General features: G+C 43.3%; 1 protein-coding gene across 1 annotated transcript in view; it reads right to left on the minus strand.

Annotated features, from left to right (window-relative positions):
• Positions 1-23707, minus strand: part of efnb1 (ephrin-B1) — a 57397-nt gene that overhangs the window by 14418 nt on the left and 19272 nt on the right. The window contains exon 2 of the mRNA XM_046031073.1: positions 18766-19043. Coding sequence (XP_045887029.1) covers positions 18766-19043 — 278 coding nt within the window. The remainder of the gene's footprint in view (positions 1-18765; positions 19044-23707) is intronic.

Consider the following 23707-nt stretch of genomic DNA (forward strand, 5'->3'; position numbering starts at 1 on the left):
AACATACGTGTATAAACGCACACACTTACATGTACACAAATGCACACAGATTTCACAAGGACATTCGGGGTAGAGTGGAAGGGCTGTCCCTGAGGTGCTGCAAGGAGAAGAGTGGGAGATGTGTGAGAAATACAGTGCTGACTGGCTGAGACGACACAAGCTTAGGCTAGAGTGCGATGCGGTGGTCTATATTTATTCTCAGGTCTGCTAAATGAGGTCACCCAGGTGGTCCTGCTGAATACATTCCCCATCTCCATCATGAATCATCTGCTGCTTATTATTCCTGTCCAGCCCGGGGGGGGGGGGCTTGCAACAGCGCAATGGGCTGTGTGTACCTGTGTGGGCATGTGCTCAAGTGTCTATGGGCACGCGCGCGTGCTTGCGTGCGCAACATCTGCCCAAAGCACCGAACGAGGGGACACATCCAGCCCATGTGACAGACAGAGAGCAGGTTGTTTAATGAGAAAGTGGATGAGAGGTGACATTCATTGGCTACCTTTCACACACCGCCCCCCCATTCTCCACAGCATTCAGACTTCCACTTAGACGAGCTGAGCAGGGACCGGGTAGTCACAGTAACCACCAGTAATAATGTCAACATTTTTCAAAAAAAAAAAGATGCTAAATACATAAACAGGCACAACCACAATCTGATCACTCACACTTAGCATCAAGGAAAAACACCAGCACACAGAGCTGTTTCATCCATTTGAGGCAAAGCGGGGAGCTACACACAGCCGTGTCAGGCATGTGTGTCTGTATCAAACAGAGCGCCACAACAGAAATGGCTATTTTTCATACCTGCGATATTGCTATCCCGGTTTTTGTTTACATTTGCGAAACAGAGTGTGCGAAGTGGGGAGAAGGAAAGGAGAGCCTATTTGCACAAAATATTTCACTCCCGAATGAGCACAGAGAGGGTTAGATTAGGTTTATGGGCCCGATTCCAGAGATAACCCTCCCCAGCAGATCTGGCATGCATGCAAGCACTCACGTGCACACACACGCACACACACACACACACAAATATACAGAGTGAGGTTGGCAGACTGGAATAATACAGGGGGATCTAAATGTTTGCACTTTGAACCTTTTCTAATCCTGAGTATTAGGGAATAGCTAAAGCCTGATTATGGCGGAATGAAATGGATCTAAATAGATGTCCAAGTCCATCAGCCCTCCATTTCTTTGTCCTAGAAATAGAAATGGAAGTCCGTAATCAACCTCCAACCTCTCACTCGATGTCTCTCCCACGTAGCCTCCTGCCCAGGTTTGGCATAGGCAAAGAGTTTGGCGCACTTGGCCAATGTTTTCTTCTTGTGTTTCATTTCAATAATAAAACCTGGCAGACAATATAAAATAGTCATATATTCTGCGCTAGTGCTACACACTTTTTATACTATTTTTAAAACCCAATATTGAATTTCACTTAGAATACATGTGGTTTTGAGTAGTGTGCAAGGACACGGCAGAGTTTTTTCATCTTCATTTTCAAGAACGGTGCTTCTAACCCCCATTTTTGCAGAGCATCACCATGTAGCAGCTCTTATATCGCCGCGTGCTGCCTGTTCCCAGGAGCCACTTTGCTGCGTGTACAGTAAACAGGTACCAGCATTAGTGTCAAGGTTTAAGGTGGTTAGCGGCCCACTGCACACAACTGTTGCTCAGCTCACTGCTTCAGTATACAGCCAGAGGGGGAGCTCCTCTCCTGCGTCCTGATTAGACTGCTCTCTCTCTCACACATACACACGTACACACGCGCAAAGAGCAACAGCACGCACGGCTGCACACACACGAATACAACCACACTTGAAATGGTTGCGAAAGCAATATACAGACATGTAAGCACTTTGGCCTACAGAAGCGAACACACACACACACACACACACACACACACACACACACACACACATACAAATACATATTTACGGACACACACACACACACACACACACGCAAACACACACATTGGCTGCCTGTGTAGCCAGAAGATCAGGCAGGACTTAAGAGCTCCTCCGGCACCAAAATTACAGGGTACCTCTAAATCCTTCCAGCAGAGAGCACTATGGAATAGTACGGGTTGGGGGAGGAGGAGCGGTGGTGCTGTGGAGGGGTGAGGGAGGGAACTGAAGTGGAGAGGTGTGTGTGTGTGTAGGTGAGGTGTTTAGAGAGGGGATGGGAAGAGGAGTGCAAGGTGGGGGCGGGGGGTGAGAGGAAGTGGGAGATTCCTTTTTTTTTTTAGTGTGCGAGCCGGGGAGGAGTGAGACTTGATCTGTCTGAAGTGTGCTTGCGTGCAGGTGTGTGTGTGTGTGTGTGTGTGTGTGTGTGTGTGTGGCGGTGAGGGAATATGGAAGGAGGTGATGAAGTGAGGAGCGGAGAGGAGGAGGAGAGCTCAGTTTAGAAAGAAGAAGAAGTGGGAGGTGATCTCTCTCTGTAAAGCAGAGGAAGCATATGCGTGTGTTGTACTGTGTGTGTATGTATGTGTGTGTGTGTGTGTGTGTCTGCCAGCTTGCTTCTCTCTCACACACACACCAACCATTTCTCTTACACTTCTCCCCAGAGTTTATCGGTTTATCGTTGTGTGTGCTTTGCCCTCGGTGCAACTGTGTGTATTTAAGCATCTCTTCGTTCAGTTGTGTGTATGTGTTCATGTACATTTATGTGTATTTTATTGTGTGTGCATGCTCGGGGACGGACATATGCAGGAGTGTGAATTTGTTTTTCCATGGTAGGTATTATTTTAACTTATAGTGTGTGTGTGTGTGTGTGTGTGTGTGTGTGTGTGTTTGCATGTGGGTGGTCCCTGTACATCAGTCAAGACAGTCCCAGATTACCAAGCCAAAGGTTGGACATTATGGACTTCTATGGCCAGCACCACTGGGCTAGTGCTTCAAGACTACTTATGACAGCTTTTAACCTCTGCAGAGGACCTGTCAGCAGCTCCCAAGGTGTCTGTGTGTGCATCCGGGAGTGTGTCTGTACAAGACTCACAGCCTGCAGACACAGAGAGCTTCTGCATCATTTAGCTGCGGGTGTCTGTATGTCACCTCTCTGGTGAATCCAGCGGGGCAGAGCTTTTACACCGCTGCACTTTCCACTCTCCATTTTCCAACTCAGCATGCTGCAAAACCCTGTGCTCCTGTACGCAGCACAAAACTTCCCTGTGTATCCGCACGCGTACACACACACACACACACACACAAAAGCAGAGGATGACATTGTCCTGTATGCGCACGCACAAGGAAACCCATAAGACAGGATACGCACATGCAGAATTTTCACATACACACACCCACGCCTACGCCCAAACAGACACAAGTACACACACGGTGCAGGCCGTCTGTCGGATCAGCCGGAGATAAAGGACGCAGAATAACAGGAGGACCTTGGGGAGCAGAGCAAGTCATCTGTCTCAAACACAAACAGACTGAGCACACTCCAACATGACAGATGTAGACAGACTCATCTTACAGCACATCGCATCCTGAACCTTTCTCTTGCACTCCTGCTACCCTCCACCTACCACCCCCCACTCCCTTCCACACACACAAACTAAAGAAGGCCTGCTCAAAATGTGTAGCCACACTTCTAAGCCGAACCCCACATAATCTGACAGGTGTGCACCAGGGGAGTTCAGATCATAGAATTTTGAATGCAGTCGATTGGCACAATAAAACAGTGTAACCTGTGGGAGGGGGACTTACAGCTTATAATACAATAAGCTGTTGCCTATAGTATTAAAGTTATGAGAAGCAACGACAGCAGCCGAAGCATCCAATATTAATTTCATAACCACACTGTAAAATTCGAGCCTACCACTACTCTGCTGTTCCTAACATGGAACATTTTTAGATATCAGCTATTTCAGCTATAATGTATTCTGTTGTGTGGAGAAGTTGCCAGTAGCCCACACAATCCTCCCTAATGACAGAGTAGCTAATTGGCTGTAATGGCTCTTTTCACCGATATCATCGAGCTGCAGCCGCAGAAAACATCAGCAGTTTTACACAAATCATGTGCAGAGTGAAAAATGGGGAAATAGCCTGAAGAAGCGGCCTGCAGTAACTCTTTTTGCTTCAGATGACCAGCAGTGGTGTATATCTAAAAGCACAGGCTTAACCATAAAAAGGCAAAATGACATTTCAAACAGTTGTGACTGTCATTTTTCTTTGTTTGCAGCAAACGTCGCTCCTTATCAATTAAATGGTTCTTTTTAAAAACTGACACAGTCCTAGTGGGCACACACACAACACTACCAGGTAAACAAACAAGACTTGAGAGCTACACACAAACACCCAGCGCAGACACATACACATCTCTTGCCTCTGAACTCCACTCTCAGACAGTGCATCACTTGACTAATAGCAGCTGAAATGTTGCGTGTTCAGAGAAATAAGCAGAGAGGAAACTGGGTCAGAGAGAAAAAAAACGGCATTTCACCTTCCCATTGGTCAGAGCTAAAGGTTAGAGAAGATGCAACACATGCTGAGGCACGCATACACACACACACACACACACACACAAGCTCAAAAGCTAAAGGTTAATATTCATGTGGGAGTTGCTGAGTTAGTGTTTATCTCGTGCTTAACCAACGTGTGTGTGTGTGCATAAGGCTTGTTTCTGTGCTTGTGTGCATAGCTAACAATGAGTACACAGTATTTCATCCTTGTTTAAGACAGAGGGTTTGCTCCACATTAGTGTTTCATTAATCCCATTATATAGGCCCAGTGGTTCCCTTACCACAGATATTAGTGGGTGAGATGTCCAGTCTTCTCAAGAAACCAACAACTAATCCACATCAACAATAAGTCCACAAGACTTTTTTTCTGCTTCGATATTTCTGTTCTTACTTTCATTTAACATTTAGCAGCATCACTTGTTTCTGATCCGCCATCACTTGTCATGTTATTGGAGCTTCCGTTAAGTTGAATGATCGCTTCCTGCTGCTACTTGAAATTAAAAGCTGCACACCTCAGATATATCCTTAGGTCACGCCCAGAGTACACTTCAGAAATTGAGCTTACAATTAAAATTTCATTATCCACTAACAGTCATTTATACTGGGGAGAGCTGCTGGAGAAAGCCAAAAGAAACTGTGGACAAAAGAGACAAGTCAAGTGCCCTGAAATTAACGACTCAGAGGTGGTTGCAAAAAAATATGTTCATAAATTTCTAAATAATTAGTGCTGGACAACAATTAAAATCTTTAATCACGATTAATCTCATTGTCATGCGCAAAATTGAATAATGAATTCTAAAGTAGTGTATTGTGCACTTTTAATTTAAATGTACTGCTATGTGGTTTGCAAATACTTAGCACTTTGCAAAAATAAGGTGCTTTTTACCAGCAGTATTCCCTTTCCACAGTAGCAATAAAATATTTCTTGTAAATCTCAACCTAAACATTAATTTAATCAAATCAAATATAAAACCAAGTTAGTTAGTCCAGAGCCACGATCATAACACCATAACAGTACCTTCTGAGCAACAGGTGAACATATATAAATCTGTTTTCTTGTTTTTTTCTGAACAGGTATCAGCAGAACCATTTTTTTTTTATCAGGAAGCAGCAGAAAGCCAATGTTCAGTAGCAAGTGTCCCTGTCAGAGTGAGGTAAAGTGGTCGTCTCCCGCACACGCCCACCGGCTGCGAAGTTGAATTGTCTTGAACTTTTTGTACGTGACGCGCAGCACAAATCATTGAAAGAGAGTTTGTAAGTTTCCAGAATCTATTACTGTTTACTGAAGAGGACATCAACAGGAGGGAATTCACATGGCAGAGCATCCCCGCAAAACTAGATGAAGGCCTGTCAGGTAAAGTTATGTATAATTTGAACTTAAGTTAAATATGCTTCAGCTGTGTAGCACACAGAAGCCGTCGCCATGGTTACTACCCATAGAGCGCCTGCCGTTTACTCACGGAGTGCTTGTCTCTCTGTCTGATCACCGGAGCAAAGAGCGACCCCGCGGGGCCAAGCGACTACGTTGTGATTTCAAGAACGTTCCTAAGCCCAACATCTTCCCCAATACTAATCAGCATGGAGTGTGTATATAGCTACACTTCACTTTGGTATTTGATTGCTTGTCTTGCTTTTTAAAAATAATACAAAATATATACTAATAAGTACCTACAATGTTTGGAATAGAAAACATATAAAATATGCAGCAACAAAATTGTTGTATTATCTCTTTATAACTGTTATAATATATGTGTATGTATCATTGAAAAGTTTTATGCATATGTTCCTCTTGTTAATCATCTGATGGGTCTTTGGAAGTGTCCATTGGATAGGGCACGTTTTCAGTAAAATAAAATATTTTTGAACTTTGAAGAGCATTTTTCAAAGCTGTTCTTTTTTTGGTGGCTCAGTGAGCTGATTTTTTGCTGAGCTGCAGACAACAAGCTGTAAACCTTCAGCATGTCATCAAAGTAAGCAAATACTTTTTAACCTTATTGCTCGTGTATGGGAAACCACAATGACAGATTATGCTGTGATTATCCCATTATTGTGTCTGTTAAATGCCTTTGTATTGTATGTAGCCCGTCCCAGTAGTTATTTCCTAAAAACATCCAGTAACATTCATATTGGTGGGTGGTATTGGTATTGCCAGGTAACACATGTGTAATCAGCTGACAGATGCACACAAAAGGTCTCATAGCGAGCTTGTTCCTCAGCAGGAGGCTCATTGGAGTTTTCGTCGTGCTTCATTTGCACTGATAATCACGTGAGGTGAACCATGGTTCACTTGCTAAATCCCCACAGATGATAAAAGTGATCCTCTCAGTCTTTTCTCTGGCCTCTGTGGTCGCGTACAAAGGTGATATGGGACTCTGGACTCCGGAGAGGAGTCGCCCTCCTCGATCTAAAAGGTCCACGAGCCACAAATCAGCCTGCACTGCCTGATAAAAGAAGCGCTGGGATGGATCGGAATGTGGTGGGAGATTGTAGTGGCATGTCAAAGGCCATGAGGCTCCAAAAATCTACACTGACTAAAGAGCTAATCTTTGAGCACCCCCCCCACACACACACACACACACACACATACACACACACGAGGGAAACCAGAGCCGATGCCCTGGAACAATTTAACGAACATGAACGACGGAGGAAAAAATCTCCTCAGAGAGCTCGCTGCTCGTGCTGGTGCATGTAAAAATGTTCTCGCAGGGACTGCGTGTGTGTTTCTGTGTGCATTTATGCAAATGTGTTTAGATGTCTAAGCATGTACATGTGTACAAAGCTCATTTGTGTGTGTAGGTGTGTGTGTGTGTGTGTGTGTGTGTGTGTGTGTGTGGGTGGGTGTGTGTGTGTGTGTGTGTGTGTGTGTGAGTGTGTGTGTGTGTGGGTGGGTGTAGCTCCTACACTGTGTCTATTCATCCTCTGTGGAGAGTGGAGCATCATTTTCACTGACCTTTTCAATCTGGCCTCAAGAAGAGAGTTATGACAACTGAGCCTTGTGTTCCTCGGTACAATAACACACATCAATGATGAGAAACAAACAAACAAACAAACAATAACTCCTACTGCAGGCTCAGTGCCTCCAATTGCAAATAGGTGATGCCAAACAAACCCAATGAGGTATTCTAAGTAAGAGGGAATGGTATGGGGATTTAATGTGCAAGCTGAGCCATAGCATGTGCTATGGCTCAGGTGAAAAAAACTGCCTTCTGGGCTGATCATCAGCAGCTGATGATCAGGTCAGAGAAACACAAACAGGGCAAGACTTAGGGCTGGACAATTTTTGCCATGTACATATTTTTTTATCAATAGCCTAATTTGTTAGTCAATAACAAAGAAAACAGTAAAAACGGCTCTTACAATTACAAGGTGATATTTCTAAATGTCTTATTTTGTCCTGCCAACAGTCCAACACAAAGATATTGAATTTACAATGATATGAAACAGGGAAAAGCAGCAAATCCTCACATTTGAGAGCCTGGAACGAGTGAATGTTTGGGATTGTTGCTTGATAAACGACTGAAACAAATAGTTGACAAATAGACCAGGGCAGACAGACAGGAAAGGCGGTGAGATGGACAGAAGTGAGACATGTCAGAGCAAGAGACAGAGAGTGTACTTGTTATTTAGGAGAGAGTCAATGTCGACCCATCTGTTGTCCGCAAAAACAAAATCTGCAAGAAGCAGAACAAAGACAGAGATAGAGAGCAAGAAAGAGGACAGTGCATATGTGTGTGGGCGTGCACGTGTCCCTGTGACTGTGCATGTGTGTGCGGGTATGTGTTTGTGTGTGTACAAGTGTGTGTGAGCCTGTGTGCCTAAACCCTGGGGGAATCTCCTGTACCTGCTAACATGGAAGCGACTGAATAAAGCTGACTGCAGCCAACATGGGACCCAAGTCAGAGCAGCTCTAATGCACACAGACACACATACACACACACACAGTCATTGAGAGACACAATGAGGCAGAGAGACGGACAGATATATATATATATATATACATATATATAAGAGATAGGTCTGATGTAGCTGATGTGTAAAGCACCAGAGCTCTGAGTGCGGCTCCAAACCACAGCGAGCCTTCTTCGTCTCCACCTCTGAGGCCAGGCTGCAACACAAGACGCAGGAAAAGAAACACACTTTCCTCCCTCCCCCTGTTATTCGCCAAAACCCCAATCAGAGAGCACAGCAGACCACAGAGAGAATGCTGCTGATTACATCCTAATACACACAAAGCCAGAAGCTGACACACATATACAAACTCGCACACACTGATTACATCCTCTCTGGTGCTCCTCTCTCCTCATCCCTGGTATCGGTTACACGGTAAAGCCACACTGATCGAGGATCAGTGTTTTTTGGCGCAGAGCGGTGAAAGAGTTCGGGAGCTTAACCTCTAGTCCGAGAGCAGAGAGAGACTGAGGCTCTGGACCCCCGTGCCCCCAGCACAAATAAACAGCTACAACACAAAAATGTCTGGCCGACTCGAAACAATTTCCTGAAGGATCTGTCACTGTGCAGGAGGGATGGGGAGAGGAGGTGAGGGGGTGGAGGATTCTGAGATCTAAGGAAGAGAGAAAATGGGTGGAATGGCAAGGCGGATGGAGAGAAAGATTAAGTTGCAGAAGAAGAAGGCAGAGAAGAACAGACAGAGGCAGAGAAATTGGACCTGTGGGTTTGGGAAGTAAAATTGTTCCTTCACCATCTACGAAATCATCAACTCGCTGCGGGAGGCAGCACAGCCTGAACCCAAACACAATGTGCATTTACTTGAAGGCATGGAGCTATCTTTTCAGCATCCATCCACCCGTCGTGGTACGCACCTACAAACTCTGACAGCACAGACGTTTGCGCCCGTGGGACTGCTGACTGAAAAAAATCTCATGCTCAGCTAAGCTACAGTTCTCTTGAATGTGCATTAAAAAAATGCTCAGTGCATACAGCGGCTTCTTTTATGCAAGCAAGACTGTGCAGGGAGAAGGAGGATGGCATTGTGTTTTTTGTGTGAGGATCTATTTGCATGCTAGTGAGAGCTTATGAGTATATATATATATATATATATATATATTTGAATTTGCTTATGTGGCTTTGTGCTTATTTATGCCTGTGTGTTTGTGCGCACACACACCTCTTGTGTGTTTGTCTGCTCCCGTTACTGTGTTTGTGTGCCTGTGGTTGTGCTGGAATGGAACATGGACATTTTGCCACCGAGCTGAATTCACAGAAACGGGCTTGGTCCTGGCCTGCAGAGCAGTATTTAGACTCTGTATTTATGCGTTGGACAACCACAGCAATCTCTATCACCGCCTTGTGATTCATGTTTGTTTGCCTTGCTCAGCACTGATTCCATTCCATCGAGAAGCTCCATTTTCTCTGTTTGCTCCCCCAAAACGCTTTCCGCAGAAATGTTCACGCCATCCCCGGTCAGAGTTTCATCAGCCGTCCCTCATCGTAGCTGACCAAGCATGCAGTGGTTTCCATAGCAAGGATGCGACATAAAAACTAACAACCTCTATAATTACACATCCATATTTCTCCGATGAGTTTGTGTAAACAAGCCCAGGCTCCAGCTCGGGGAGGCGGACTTCTTGGCAGGCCCCGGCTGAGGGTGCCACTGAATGGCTGTCGGAAAACAAAGCCATTTCTGAGTGTGCCTTGGAAAAGGCAAACCACTGTTCTAGGCATGGTGGAGAGGGAGAGCAAGCTCCATCTGAGAGACAGAGAGCTGTGATTTGAGCTTAGCTATTGGCCAGAGAAGAAAGACACTGGGTATATGTGTTGTTGGCAAAGCAGAGGGCAAACAACCTCAGACATCTCAGATGGAAAGGGAAATATGCATTTCCACAGTGTTTTAGATTATGGGTTGTCATTGTTTTATCCTGCGCTTATGTTTCTTATGCAGCAATACACCATTGTCCGATACAATTTGCCTTATGGACAATGATGCTCATCTTCTCCTGTCCTACATTTACTTTTCCTAATCACCATGGACTCAACATGCATCTTTCCAGCAGTCTTAAGATGTCTCCTCTCCTTTTGCCTTAAGCTATTTTAGGGTTTGCGAAACCGCAGAGATGGTTTCTGCATAGTTGATGGATTTAAAAAAAACCAGGAAGCTACTTTCAACAACTGAAAATCGCTCATATAGAAAAGAGACATTCAGAAAATGAGTTTATGTTGGTTGAGAGGATGAGAATGAAAACAAAAATCAACAGTGTTGTTGTTTTGCAGAGTTAGCTCTGTGGCCTCTTGTGTTGAAAGAGATCTAAGCTATCTGTTAACAAAAAATGACTTGAACACACATGACTTCCCACAGCACCTACACACACACACAACTTCCAAACGCAAGAGAAGCCTAATGGAAGGAGAAAAGGATTGTTGGAGGAGTTGGAGTGAGGGATAACATAGTAAGAGAGAGAGAGGTAGAACTCGCACGAAGGATAAAATATTCTAATAAGATAAGCATGGAGCACAGCCGAGGAGGGATGAGTGTCTGCATTTGAAGATGCACGGAGCAGACTAATTGAGATGAATACATGAATATATCAGCTTCATCTAGCAGCGACGGGTTCAGCCGTAACCAATGGTTACCATTCACTTGTACAGCCACGTGAGCAGCCCTCCCTCTAAAAGAAAGTCCTCATGCCCCCCCCCCCACAGACACACACACTACCACCCCCCCTCCCACTCTAAACAAACTCCTCTGTAATAAACGAAAGGCAATAACCAGTGACAATAATGCTGTGCCTGCTAACCCTCTCTGAATGAAATATCCAACGGAGAAGTAGCAGAGGCAGCCTGGATAGATTTGCGAAGCAAGCAGAAAGACATATATTACACTGGCACTCTAATAAACACTTGGCTATATTCACTCATGGGGGGTGGAGGGGCTGGGGGTTAAATCTCCTTATCGCAGGCCATGCTGCTCCACTGGCGCTAACCTGACCTATTAGGGGGGTTTACTTTGACAATGAAATCCGTTAAGGCTTACTGCTTAAAACTCTAACTGGTAACATCAATGACAGTTGTTCGAAGTCAATCAGCGACTGATTTTTTCGTTTATCCTATTCTTAAAGCATTTTGCTGTTAATTATTATTTACTCATTGAAAAACATGACAAATACTGGAATAAAATGATTGATGATGACACAGCATTTAAACTATTCAAAGGAATGAATGAGATTCATTCTTATAACAGGATCCTATATAAAATGATAAAACTGGTTCTTTTCAACCACCTTTTATTCTTTATCCGAGGATATATAAAACGGCATTTAAAATAGGACTGACAGAAATGTTTGCCCACAATACTAATCATTAGTTCAGGTTCGGTAAGTGGTTTTTAATGTCCACAATCTGCTAAATATTCTATGAAACAATACATCCTTTGTTCTTCACTGCTAACATGTACGTGGGAGAGTCCACAATCAAAAGGAAAATCCTGCACAGTGTCTCTTCCCTGTAATTAAAATATTCCAGTGTGATTTTACTGAGGGAGGTTACCAGATGTTAACAGTTATCGCTTCTCGACAAAAATTCATTTAATTGCGAGTTAGAAATGTGTGAGTTATTTGCATCTCTATAATCTGACAATCAAAATGCCTTTGTGTTTTTGAAACGCGCCGCTGACAAATGCAACAGCCTTTTTTTTCCAAGTGGCTGTGATTTGATTATGGTAATTTTATGTTAACTCTAAAAGATGACATTTAACACTTTTTTTCTAATCAGATTAATGTTATTGCACTGTGACACATCGAGCTACAAGCCTGCCACTGTTTATATTTATTTGACTTATGTACAAGCCTTCATTTGTATACGTTTTCTGAGCTCACAAGATAAAGCTAAACTGAGCATTATTAATGTGGGTACCTGTGTGGGAGCGTGTGTGTGCACATATGTTGGAGTGTTTATGTCCTTGCAAATGTAGGGCAGGGGCGGATCTTGTGATCTGCTGCAGCCAGGGCAGGGATTTGAACTTTAACTCTCAAGGGTAAATAAGAGGACAAGAGGCTGACAAGTAATGATCTCCTTTTGCAAAGCTTTTGCTTTGAGATGGTGGAGGTTGCATGCATATTTTTCAATGGAGGAGGATTCCTTGGGGGGGTATTTAGATGGAGGGGTGCATAATGTGTAGGTTGTTGAGCAAAAAATAACAGCGATACAGAACAGAGCCCACGCAGAAGAGTATGAATGTTAGTGATATGCAACATGCAACATGCCTGCTAACCTTAATCCTGTCAGGTGTGAGCACCAGAGAAAGATCACCCCACAGTGTCACATGCAGTTTGTCAGATATACTGTAAGCCATTGTTCTTCGAAGAATGGGTCAGCAGCCATGTTTAAACAAGTCAGGAAATAAATTAAGCTTTTCCCGTACGAATAATAAAGTGCTTATCAGTCGCTCCGTGTTTTCAGACTAGATAGTGTGTGCTCCACTGCGGCAGTGTTCTGGTAGAGAAGTTGGCGTGTGTCAAGAGTCCACGATGGTACACTGTGATGGAGAGTGACAGGTGTCAGGAGGGATCAGGCTTACCCTGCCCGCTACACAGGAAATCAAGGGAGAAGAGGAGTGCCTGACGACAGACTGCCTCTGTTTACTGCCTCATGGCCTTCCCCTTTTATAGAACAGAGACTCACCGGCCCAGCTAGCCACTGAAATATATCACCAAGCAGTCTTGGTACATTATTCTAATGAGGAGCGAATGGGAGGAAAAATGAAGGGACTTTTTTTGGCTATAAAGACAGTCTATATATATATATATATATATATATATATATATGTGTGTGTGTGTGTGTGCGTGTGAGTGTGTGTGGGTACGTATGCCTGTCGCTTCACTCTCTTTCCTGCTCTGTTGCTTATTTTCTCCATTATATTTTCTTCGCCTTAAAAGCATCCTGTCTAAAATCACTTCTCTCCTGACTCCAACCCCTAAACACAGAGCGGCCATTTTCCTCACAACATTCCATATCCTGTGTTTAGACAACGCAATGAAATACAACCAGTTTGTTCACTCATACACCAGGAGGGCGGGAAGGTGTACATATATGTATGTGCGTGTGTGTGTGTGTGCATTGGGGGTGGGGGTGCTGATGGACAGCACAGGCTGGTGCTGGTATGGGGTTTAGATCAGTGCAGGGTTATCATTACCAATCCCCTGCTGTGTTTCCGTGACCCCTTGTCCATGAATTTTGACCTTTAACCCCCCCCACGACTCCTGTCAGAGCTGGGCTCGGATAGACGGGACCGAGTGGACGGGATCCCCTGCGGTGACGCCAAGGCATGGGACACACACGCAAACAAATACCCACACACACACACCATTTGTTGCTTTCTTTACCACACACCTTTTGTTGCTTATTCTACCCCATGGAAGGAGCAGAAGAAGCAGAAGTATGGGTGGGGGTGGAGATGATCAAGGAAAAGACAAACAGAGCCACGGAGTCATAGTGGAGAGACCGGGGGTGCACAAGAAAAAGACTGCTGGAAGATTCAGTGGAATGTCCGCTCCCTATGCATCTTCTTCTCGTCTCAAACGGTGTCTGCCACGTTTGACCGTTAATCAGGCCAGATAAGCCGGGTCTTTATAGGCCGAGCAGATTTACGCTGCTCTGCTGGCCGGCTGGAGCGCATTCCCAGCAGAGACGGTGGGATAATGCACTCACATCTTCTAGGCAGGGATAAGTTGGCCTGAAGGGGCTTCAACACACATATACACACATGACTCTACAGGAAAAGCAGGAAAAGTGTGTTCAGTGCAGGTGCCTTCTGTCCCTCTCTTGCACTCCCAAGAAAACACACAGATATTACACACATACAGCAGCGACACGTGGTCATTATCTAAATGATAGATGAAACGTGTCATGGTGTATGCACAAGCTGCAGTGGAATAAATAAAGCAAGCTCTTCCTGTTGCAAAGGACAACAACATTAACATAATACCAAGACAAATGCTACAACCGATTACTGCTGATGCAAGAACGTTACAGTATATGAGCCTAATGATGATCCACCATCAGGCTGGATCCTGCATGTCCAGCCTCCGCTGTGAAGGATTTACAACAGGCTCTAGTTCTGAGTTCACAGTCTGAAACACCATGGAGCGAGTGTTAAGTATTCTTAGCACTTGCATAATATACACATCAGCAAGAATGGTGTTATATGGCAGAGACACAAGAGAGTGTGGTATAAAAGCAAATTTAATCTAAAGTAAAGTTGATGTTTTCTCTTTGATGTTGGATCATACTATAGTCAGGATGCATGCCCACGCACATGTCACTAATAGAGTTGGTTAAAATATTTATGATGTAATCAGGAGACAATATGTGGAGCAGCCCCGCTAACAGCCGGCTAGGAAAACTTTGATCAGGCGCGGAAAATGCCCAAGGTGTTTTTTTAAAGACATGTGGGTGTAATAAAGCTCAAAGAAATATTTCTTAAAGTCCAAATGAAATGTTGCCACGGAAGCGCCCCCCCACCCCCAAAAAACTGTCGCTTGATAACATCACTAGCTTCATGCTTCCCTGCATTCTGGCTTTGAGGGAGACTTCACAAATATCGATTGAACTGCTACAGATCAAAAGAAAAAAACATATGTGAGATTTAATGTAGTGTGGATTTTTCCTTCAGAGGGAGATGATATAAAGAAGTTGTTTTTTTTACTGTAAGAATAAAACATTTTCTTAACGTGCAGGAGGTTTAACTTTATATCTTCTGAAGCCTTTCGAAGCTTATTCATATATTGGGCTAAATTGTACAAATAAGCTTTCCCTAAATATTCAGGAAAAGAAATATTATATGTAAGGATAAAGGTGATGATAAATATGTAACCATATTTTGTATTATGCTAACTTTTCCAAACATGAATTTACTTTACAAGAGATGATTAGTGTTTAATTGAATTTACTGATTTGTCTTGCAGCAAATCCTCTATCAACTTCTCACTATGCCAGCAGTTCTTTGGCATGAGGCAGCTTGTTGCATGTAAGTTTAGACATTGCATTTCTAATTTCACAACCATCTCCGATCATTTCATTGATTCAGTAAGGAATCAAGTACAGATGTGGCAGAGCCACCAACTGACAGCATCCTCAGACCAGAAGAACCACAACACATGTTACGATTTTAGAAAACCGTTCAAGTCATGCCAAGAAATGTAGGAAATGACTAACAAAAGTAAAAATGTGACTTTACTGTGTGCCGAAGTAACGTCTAGAGTAACACTGTCTTTTGCATTAATAACTGAGCTACAGCGTGTTAGCTTCTGCAGCTACTGAGCTAACAAGATGGAGAAACAGCATCTAGGCTGTCGGATATCCCCCCAGAAAAACTGTTGCTTTCTACCTGCCAACTCGTGACTTAAATTATAAGTCTTGCCTTACTACATAACTTCTTATAGTCAACAATCATATAAAAAAACTAAAATCAACAACATATTAATCTATGTCTAAATACTTCCTGAATTCCCTATCAAGTCTGTAGCACCTCCAAGCCCATTTGTTCCTTCATAATAAATCGAAAAATAAACGGAGAGGTCCGAATTAATACAAATTTGATGCTTTTTAGCAAGTATTTACCACACCAGGACATCGCATGGGGAACTGACTCAAAATAAACTACAGTGTCCATGTTCATCATAACGAAGGAACATGTCACCCAGTGCAACACTGTGGCTCACGGATGTGTTTTAATAGTTTCTGGACAATAACGGAGCTCTATGGCGCAGAGGAATCAGCTATATCAGGCTTGGGCTTCTCAGGTAATGCATGTTAGTAGGATAAATTTGATTGTTTTTGGTGTTTTCATGGGATTTTCTGACAGTTGGAAAATATGGAATATCACCAGCCTTATCCTGTACAGCAAAATATACCAGAGGATTTCACTGGGTAAATATTTTTTATTGTGTGATCATCAGCTGGGGTAGTGATGACCAAATTGTTTGATATATTATGTATGCATCATCTCATAGTAGTGTCCTGAGGGTGGTCATAAATTTAGCACTTTATTTAACATTAGGACACTTGCAAAAAGTTTCCCTGGGGACCCTACTGGAGATGGACTTAGATATACTTAATTAAAACAGACAAAAACTAAAAGTAACATTATCTTTTTTCCTTCAGTAGTGTTGTTTGATACACCCATATGTATATGATGAAGTTCTGCTGGCATATACACAGTCACAAATAAGACCTACTATCCTTCCAAGCCCACACCAATATAAAATGCAAAACCAATTCTGATAGGCTCTGTCATGTCATGCTTGAAGATGACTTATCGTCTTTATGTTTTTAGATTGCATTGGTGATGGAAATCCTAAGGCTTCAGCAGAAAAAAAATATCCCATCTCAGGTGACTGCTGAAGACATAATCAACCTTCTTTCGGGGCTGAGGAAAAGTAAGCTGAGAGAACGGTGATTTACTGAGACACATACAGGCGGTCCACCATCACACTTTGAACTCTGCTCATGTTACACTAATATAACTCTGATAACGTTTGGAGTAACAGTAAAGATTGAGCTTTCAGTTTGAAATCTTTGTGAGTTTGAACTGAAGGATTTTGGTGCTGGTAAGACAAGAATCATGGAGTAAATTGTTAGATTATGTTGATTTTACCATCTAAATATGTCACACTTCATATCTAATTTCTTCTTTCAGGTGTGGGCAGTAAATGTCAGCAATAAAATGAGAGCCGGTGAGTGTGAAGCCTGGATGCTTCTTAACACCCCAGAGGCCTTACCTCCCAATTTTCAGCAAGTCACATTTGACACACATTTATTAACATTTAAATTACAGTGGTTTTAGTATCTCAATGATATTCTGCAATTCTTTAAAAAACTATTTAAATGACTGTAACCTACAGACATCCTAAAGTCCTCAGCGTGGAGCAAGACTTTGCTGTTTATGCAGCAAGATCCTGAGAGAAAGGCAGCTGAAAGCACCCAGCTCCAAACTTCTCTGTCCAAAAAGAGTCCTGCAGTTGTGTGATTCCTCCACAACCCCTGTAAAATATGTCTTCCCGGCAGTTTAGCAAAATGTTTGTTGGGGTTACAAAGACTGTTTTGGACCGGGTCTTCAATACCCTCACCACTGTGGCTTTGTAAACAGTGACACAGAGGCTAACCGATTGTCTTAAGTGATAAACATTTTTCATTTAAAATTTAATGCATGTGTAAATAAACCATTTTTCATTTTAGTCCCAGGTTTTATGTTGTTGATACTTACTAAACACCATCTACTTAGTGCAAATCCTCAAATACTGGGACAGAATATGATATAAGCTGCAAAACCATTACTCACTAGTTACCCTTAATATTACTCATAATAAGTTAGCAATAATAAATTACCCCAAAACAGGCTGTCCCAAAGTATGTGAAAAGTGTGTCTACATTTCTTTTGTAAGAGAACATATTCAGACCTTCAGTAAATATTGTCATACCACAAAGCAAACATACTCAATTACAAGTAAAGGTACTGCACTCAATAAAATTACAGAAGTATTGTCAGCTAAAGTATAAATATTCATTTTGGAAATTGTTCTTTTAGGTCCGTAATTTCCTTTTAATTTTCTAGGAATTGTCAAAAAATACCAATATATTTTGGTACTAATTACTGTTCAAATATGAATTTCCCTCAAAGAAAAGCTGAAAGCTACATTTAATTCCAAATAAATATTCGTTAACTATTCATTTATCACTGGAAACTTTAGTCTGCATATAGAATAATTTGCTTGACAGTAGACAAATTTCACATTTTTTAAGTACAGCTGACCTGCTGTGTACAGACTATAAAACGCAATTAGTTAGAATTCATTAAATGAGGTGAAATGAGGTACCAACACTGTCTCCATTTTCAAAAGCATTATTGCCAAGTTCTTTTCAGGAAATGTCTTTGAAATTATTTTGAAATTATTTTGAAATTATTTTGAAATTATTTTGAAATTATTTTGAAATTAAAACTTAATGAAGTTTTCCATTTGCAGAAGTACAAATGGAGAGCCTGAAATACAAGTACCTCAAAATTATATTTAACTAAAGAAACACTTTATTTAATGTCAGTAAAGATTGTAGGTTTGTATCCTGAACTGACAGACACTGTGCCATAAGCAAGGCAGGTCACCTCTAGTTGTTGCTATGGAGCTGCTGCAGCAGCCATTAAAATACAGTTTTACTACGAAACTCCCATGTGTGACTGTGTGTAACTGAGTGTGAAGCAGAGATTATGGCTCAGATTGTTCAGCCAGGCTTCTCTGGTTAAATGAAGGTTGAAAAGCTAAAGATCAACAATAAATCATCTTTTAAGACAAACTCACAGGTGATGTAGTAGTTGACGTTCCTCTTGAACTCCAGGCCCATGTAGTTTGGGCTGAACTCCTGGAATTTGATGGTGAACTTGATGTCCTTCTCAGGCTTGTTACAGTTGACCAAGACATTAGGATCGAGGACGGTACTGCAGCTCTCCGCCTGCTCCCTCTTCACCAGGTACAGCTTGTAGTACTCATAGTCTCTGCCTTGGTCCGCTTTGGGACAGATGATGTCCAGTTTGTCCCCGATGTCTGGGTAGATCACCAGGCCCTTTCCAGCCAGAAACCTGGGGAAAGAGAAAAAAAAGAAGACAATTTGTCACTAACACATAATAAAGGAAGTCTGGAAAAGCAGCCACATAATTCAACAACAGTTTATATAGTCTTAATACTTTGAGCTATTGCAGTTATAGGTTTAGATTTGTCTGGCATGGGCTTTTAGGCAGAGCTTAGTTAATGTGGCCCCACAAGAACACTACATGTATCAGCTTGACATCATTCAGCCTTAGACGACAGAACGTTTAACACAAATCCTGTAAATTTTCTTCTCATTCTTGGACCCAAATCAAAGCATACCAAAAGTTTGCAAGGAGGGAAACAAGATGGCCAAACACAAAATGGCTGCCGCAGAAATGGCTACAGATAAGATTACATCCAAAGAATGCCACTGATTCTTTTCCCATGTTTTCGGAGTTCAATGTAAGACCTGTGCTTCAACATAATATCTACGCTGCTTCTACTTCAGACGTCCGAGTTTCCAGAGGAAAATAGTGCGCAGGGGTCAAGAGAGAGGTTAAGGCTTCCTGGTTCATCGTCCCTCTGCCATGATCATCTACTGGAAGATTAAGATAATCCATCTGGCCTTACTGTCCTTCTCCACCTCGCCCTCTGCTGCCAACTCAGTCAGATCAGCTCTTGTTCTCTTTTATTCACTAAAGGTGGGGAACAGGAGGAGACCTACTGTGTGTGTGTAAGTGTGTGTGAAGAGAGGGGGCGGGGGTACACTGAGTACTTGCAGTGTGTTTGGGCAGTGGTGTGTATATTTATGCACGTCTGCATTTGTGTGTATGTGTGTGTGTGGGTCATCAAAATGAGCTGAGGTTGCGGTCTGATGCGGAGGGGGTCAGACGGGCTGAATCATTGTTCTGGACTTGTTTGAGGCTTAAAATGTCAACATGGTTCAGCTCTGCTGTCCTAGTTAGCCAAGCATTAACCCAGACAGCCGGACTGACCACGGGTGTGTTTATGTACGTTTGTGTGTGCGTGTGTGTGTGTTGTGGTCGCAGACAGAGAGCACAGCAGCGGGGCTATCTGCTCGATCTGCCCATGCCAGCGGATTTAAGCAGGATTTAGCACCGTGCAATGCATTTGTTGTTCTTTCTGATCCCTCACATTTTAACAAGACATCAGGGGCTGGGCCCCTCTCTGTCTCTCCCTTCTTTCTCGCGCTCAGAGTGTAATCTCACCTTATCTACAGCCCCTCATTTCATCATCACACACATCATTTCACCACTAAATAACTGACTCTCCAGCCCAGGGAAGGGAGGACTGTGATGCCTCCTGTAAGAGACTGTTAGAGGAGTGTGTGAGTGTAGGGGGGGCTTATGATCGCCATCCCTCCTCCTCCAATGTCAAACACTGGCAAACGGCCAGCCATTGTAAGAAATGGTGAATTAAAAAGTCCCATTTTCTGAAGAAAATACCCCCCATGAAAATGAACATGATTGGATTAAGGCTTTTACAACATCTATGGGCATTCTTCTTGGACAGGGGCATTAATAAATAAATCAGTTAATTCACAGAAGAAATAAATGCAACATGAAATTTGCAAAACGGTCATAATCCTGTCCTCCACCCCCCACCTCCCTGGCTGAATATGATGTCATGAAAGCATGTGCAGATAGGACCACTCGTACGAGGCTTGGGAGCGGGTGAGACGTTATTTCCACGCTATTGTCTGATGCTCTTGGGGTTGAGGAGGGGACCGGGTGTGAGGGGAGGGCTTGCGCTAATTCAAGGGCCGATAAGAGACAGAGAACGCGGGGTATCCTTTGTCCTACCTCTCCTAACAATTTGCTGGTTTCCAGCAGCAACACTCTGCATGTGCTCGTGTGTGTGTATAACTGTACATATGTTTTCATTTGTGTGTGTGCACCAAGCCCGGGTACACGTGCGTGTGTCTATGAAGACACGGACACAATCAGTCTCTAATTGGATCTACAAGATGCATCAGTGAGGCATAAACAAGTTTCCATGGCAACATTAGGCTTTGTTGCTGACCACCCCCTCTCCTCCCCACCTTCTCTCTATTCCTCCCTCGATCCCCCCAATCTCAGCCCCCTCTATTTCAGCTCCCCAATCTCATTCCCTCTAGCTTTATTCCTTCCCTCTCATTCACCTCCTCAACATTTCCCTTATTCTGTTTTCTCTCATCGCCCCTCTCCACCCCCCACCCCCTCTCTCTACACACAAAAAACACCTACACAAAAACAAGCGTGAAACCAGAAGGAGGGGAAAAAAGAAAGACCAGGCAAACATCACAAATATACCTTGATTTGTTTCACTCAACAAGTAGGTGTTTTCTATTTTCTTTTTTTTTCAAATGTTCTGTTTCAAAAGTATTAAAAGTACTTAAAAGCCTGGCTCTCAGATAAAACAATGAGCCTCACACCCCACTTCTCAGTTTTACAACCCATTTATTCCATTATCAAAGCAAGCCGCAACAATTTAGATGAATAATTAAGATTTCCAAAATCTTAATATCTTAATATCCCTGAAGGATTTAATCACAAGCCGGCCCCTGTCATTGATTCAATTTTCCAAGCAGGCCTCCTAGTTGGCGGTTAGATAGCTATCCTAAGTGAATTCTCTGCTTCTGTTTCCCAGCCTTTGTTAACTGTCTGCTATAATGAGGCTCTGGCTGCTGTGGAGGTCTGGAAGCGCCATCGCAGATGGGAAAGAAGCAACATAAAAGAAATAGGGCAGCAATTAGTGTTTAGCCCAGTTTAAAAGCCCTCCACTTGGCAAGCTGCAGCCCAGCTCCAGTCCAGGATGTGAAACTAAACTGGTGGGCTGGGACTTTGTCTCCCGTTTGTCTCTCTGTTGGCTTAATCAGCGCCACTCCGGTGCTACACACAGCCACGCAATGGAGAGGAGGAGACGAGTGACTGAAGATTATTGTACTTTTGAGGAGGTCGAAAGGGGAAAAGGGGCGAAAAGGGAGGTTGAATTGCATCTTTCATTCACGTCGTCTGGAGACCTGTTGATCAAAGAAGTTTGAGTGCACAGAGGAAGAGTCTTGCAGATACAAACGATGTTTCTGGGAAATGACCCTGAACGAGAGAGTGCCTTTATTCCCCTCATGTCAAACGAGGTGGATCTGCCTGAACCAAACAAAATAAAGAGAATCATTTTAAAAACAACTAAATGAGGTTGGTTTTGTTTCATCTGGAAGGCTCCATGGCGTGCTCAATCCAGTACAGAGCTTATGCAAACAGACCTACACTACAGCACAGCAGAGAGAGAACAGAAAACAACGAGGGAAAGAGAGGAGAACCCCCTCCTCTCTCTTTTTACATTCCACTGGTGAATATGAGCACATGATCTCACATATGCTACATCCCCCCACCCCCACCCCCACCTCCCCATACACATACACACACACGGATGTGAGAGCACACAAAAGCACTGTGGGGTGCATCCTGGACCTTCCCAGCCCAACTTCCCAGCCACCCCTATTCAAGCGTCCTGCCCTCACCGACTTTTCATATAAAACGCCGCCTACACTAAGGCCCACTCAAACCCCTTTACAGAGCCTCAAACCAGCCCTTCCCCCCATGTTCTCCACCCCCGTCCAGTCAACTCAGGCCTCTGCCCTGAGCATAGCACTGGCAGGCAGCCTCGGCCGCTGAATGAATGGACCCGAGACACAGAAACTGTGAGAGAAAGAGGCAGAAACGGCTCATATCAACAGAATGGTGTCAAATTGATTTGTTCCTCCCGAGCAGCAGCATGAACATGCCATACATATCAATTAAAATCAATTATTCTCTACCACGTATACAGGGCAATCCATCTCTACCAGAGGGAACATGCCTAGCAGCCTGGATGCATGCCCTACCTCTTTCTCTTTCCGACTCATTTCTGCAGGCCGACATTCAATCCATATCTCCTTCTCTCTGGCCTTTAAAGCACATGAGTGCGCTATGCAAAAACAAACACGCATGCACACACTCCGCACACAATCATCACCACAACAGGTACTCTATTCCCCTCGCTATCAGCGTGGTAATTATCACGCCAGGAAAAGTGTTCCCTCACCAATTATCATTTCTCTTTTTACAGCATCCACAAAATCAGTGTGGATGCCCCCCACCCACCCATTATTACAGGTAGCCATATACAGCAGCCATATCTACATTTGTTTCAATCAATATTCCATTGCCTTACAGTGCGTGGATTTTTATGGCTTCTCATGAAGCGTTACCATTATTCACCCACATGACAGGGTTACGTTTAAGTCTGTTATGAACACAAAGCCATGTTATGCAAAGGGTATTGTAGTTGAGCTCATGTGTAATATATATGGCAGATGGGGTATTTAAAGCTGATTCACTTGCCTAAGGCAGTCTACGTTTTGCGTAATCATAGGGTACAAACGCTTCCTGTTCTCATTCAAGTCAATCAATGTTAAATAATTGTCTGCTAGCAGGGGCTGTTTCATCTTGGCCTCACAATGAAAACATTCGAACAGCAGCTTCTGAAATGGCTTCCTCCCGATGTGTGGTTGAGACCCACCAAGCGCTGTTGACACATTGATCATGTGATCATTTCATACTTGGAAGAAAGGGCATCAAACTCTCAGGATGTTTGCACGGCTCCAGAGAAATTCGCCAGGTATGCTATTGTCGAGCCATGTGAACTGTATGGAACAGATATGAAACCAATTTAT

This window comes from Micropterus dolomieu, linkage group LG19 (assembly GCF_021292245.1).
Source record: "Micropterus dolomieu isolate WLL.071019.BEF.003 ecotype Adirondacks linkage group LG19, ASM2129224v1, whole genome shotgun sequence".
In the NCBI taxonomy this organism is placed as follows: domain Eukaryota; kingdom Metazoa; phylum Chordata; class Actinopteri; order Centrarchiformes; family Centrarchidae; genus Micropterus; species Micropterus dolomieu.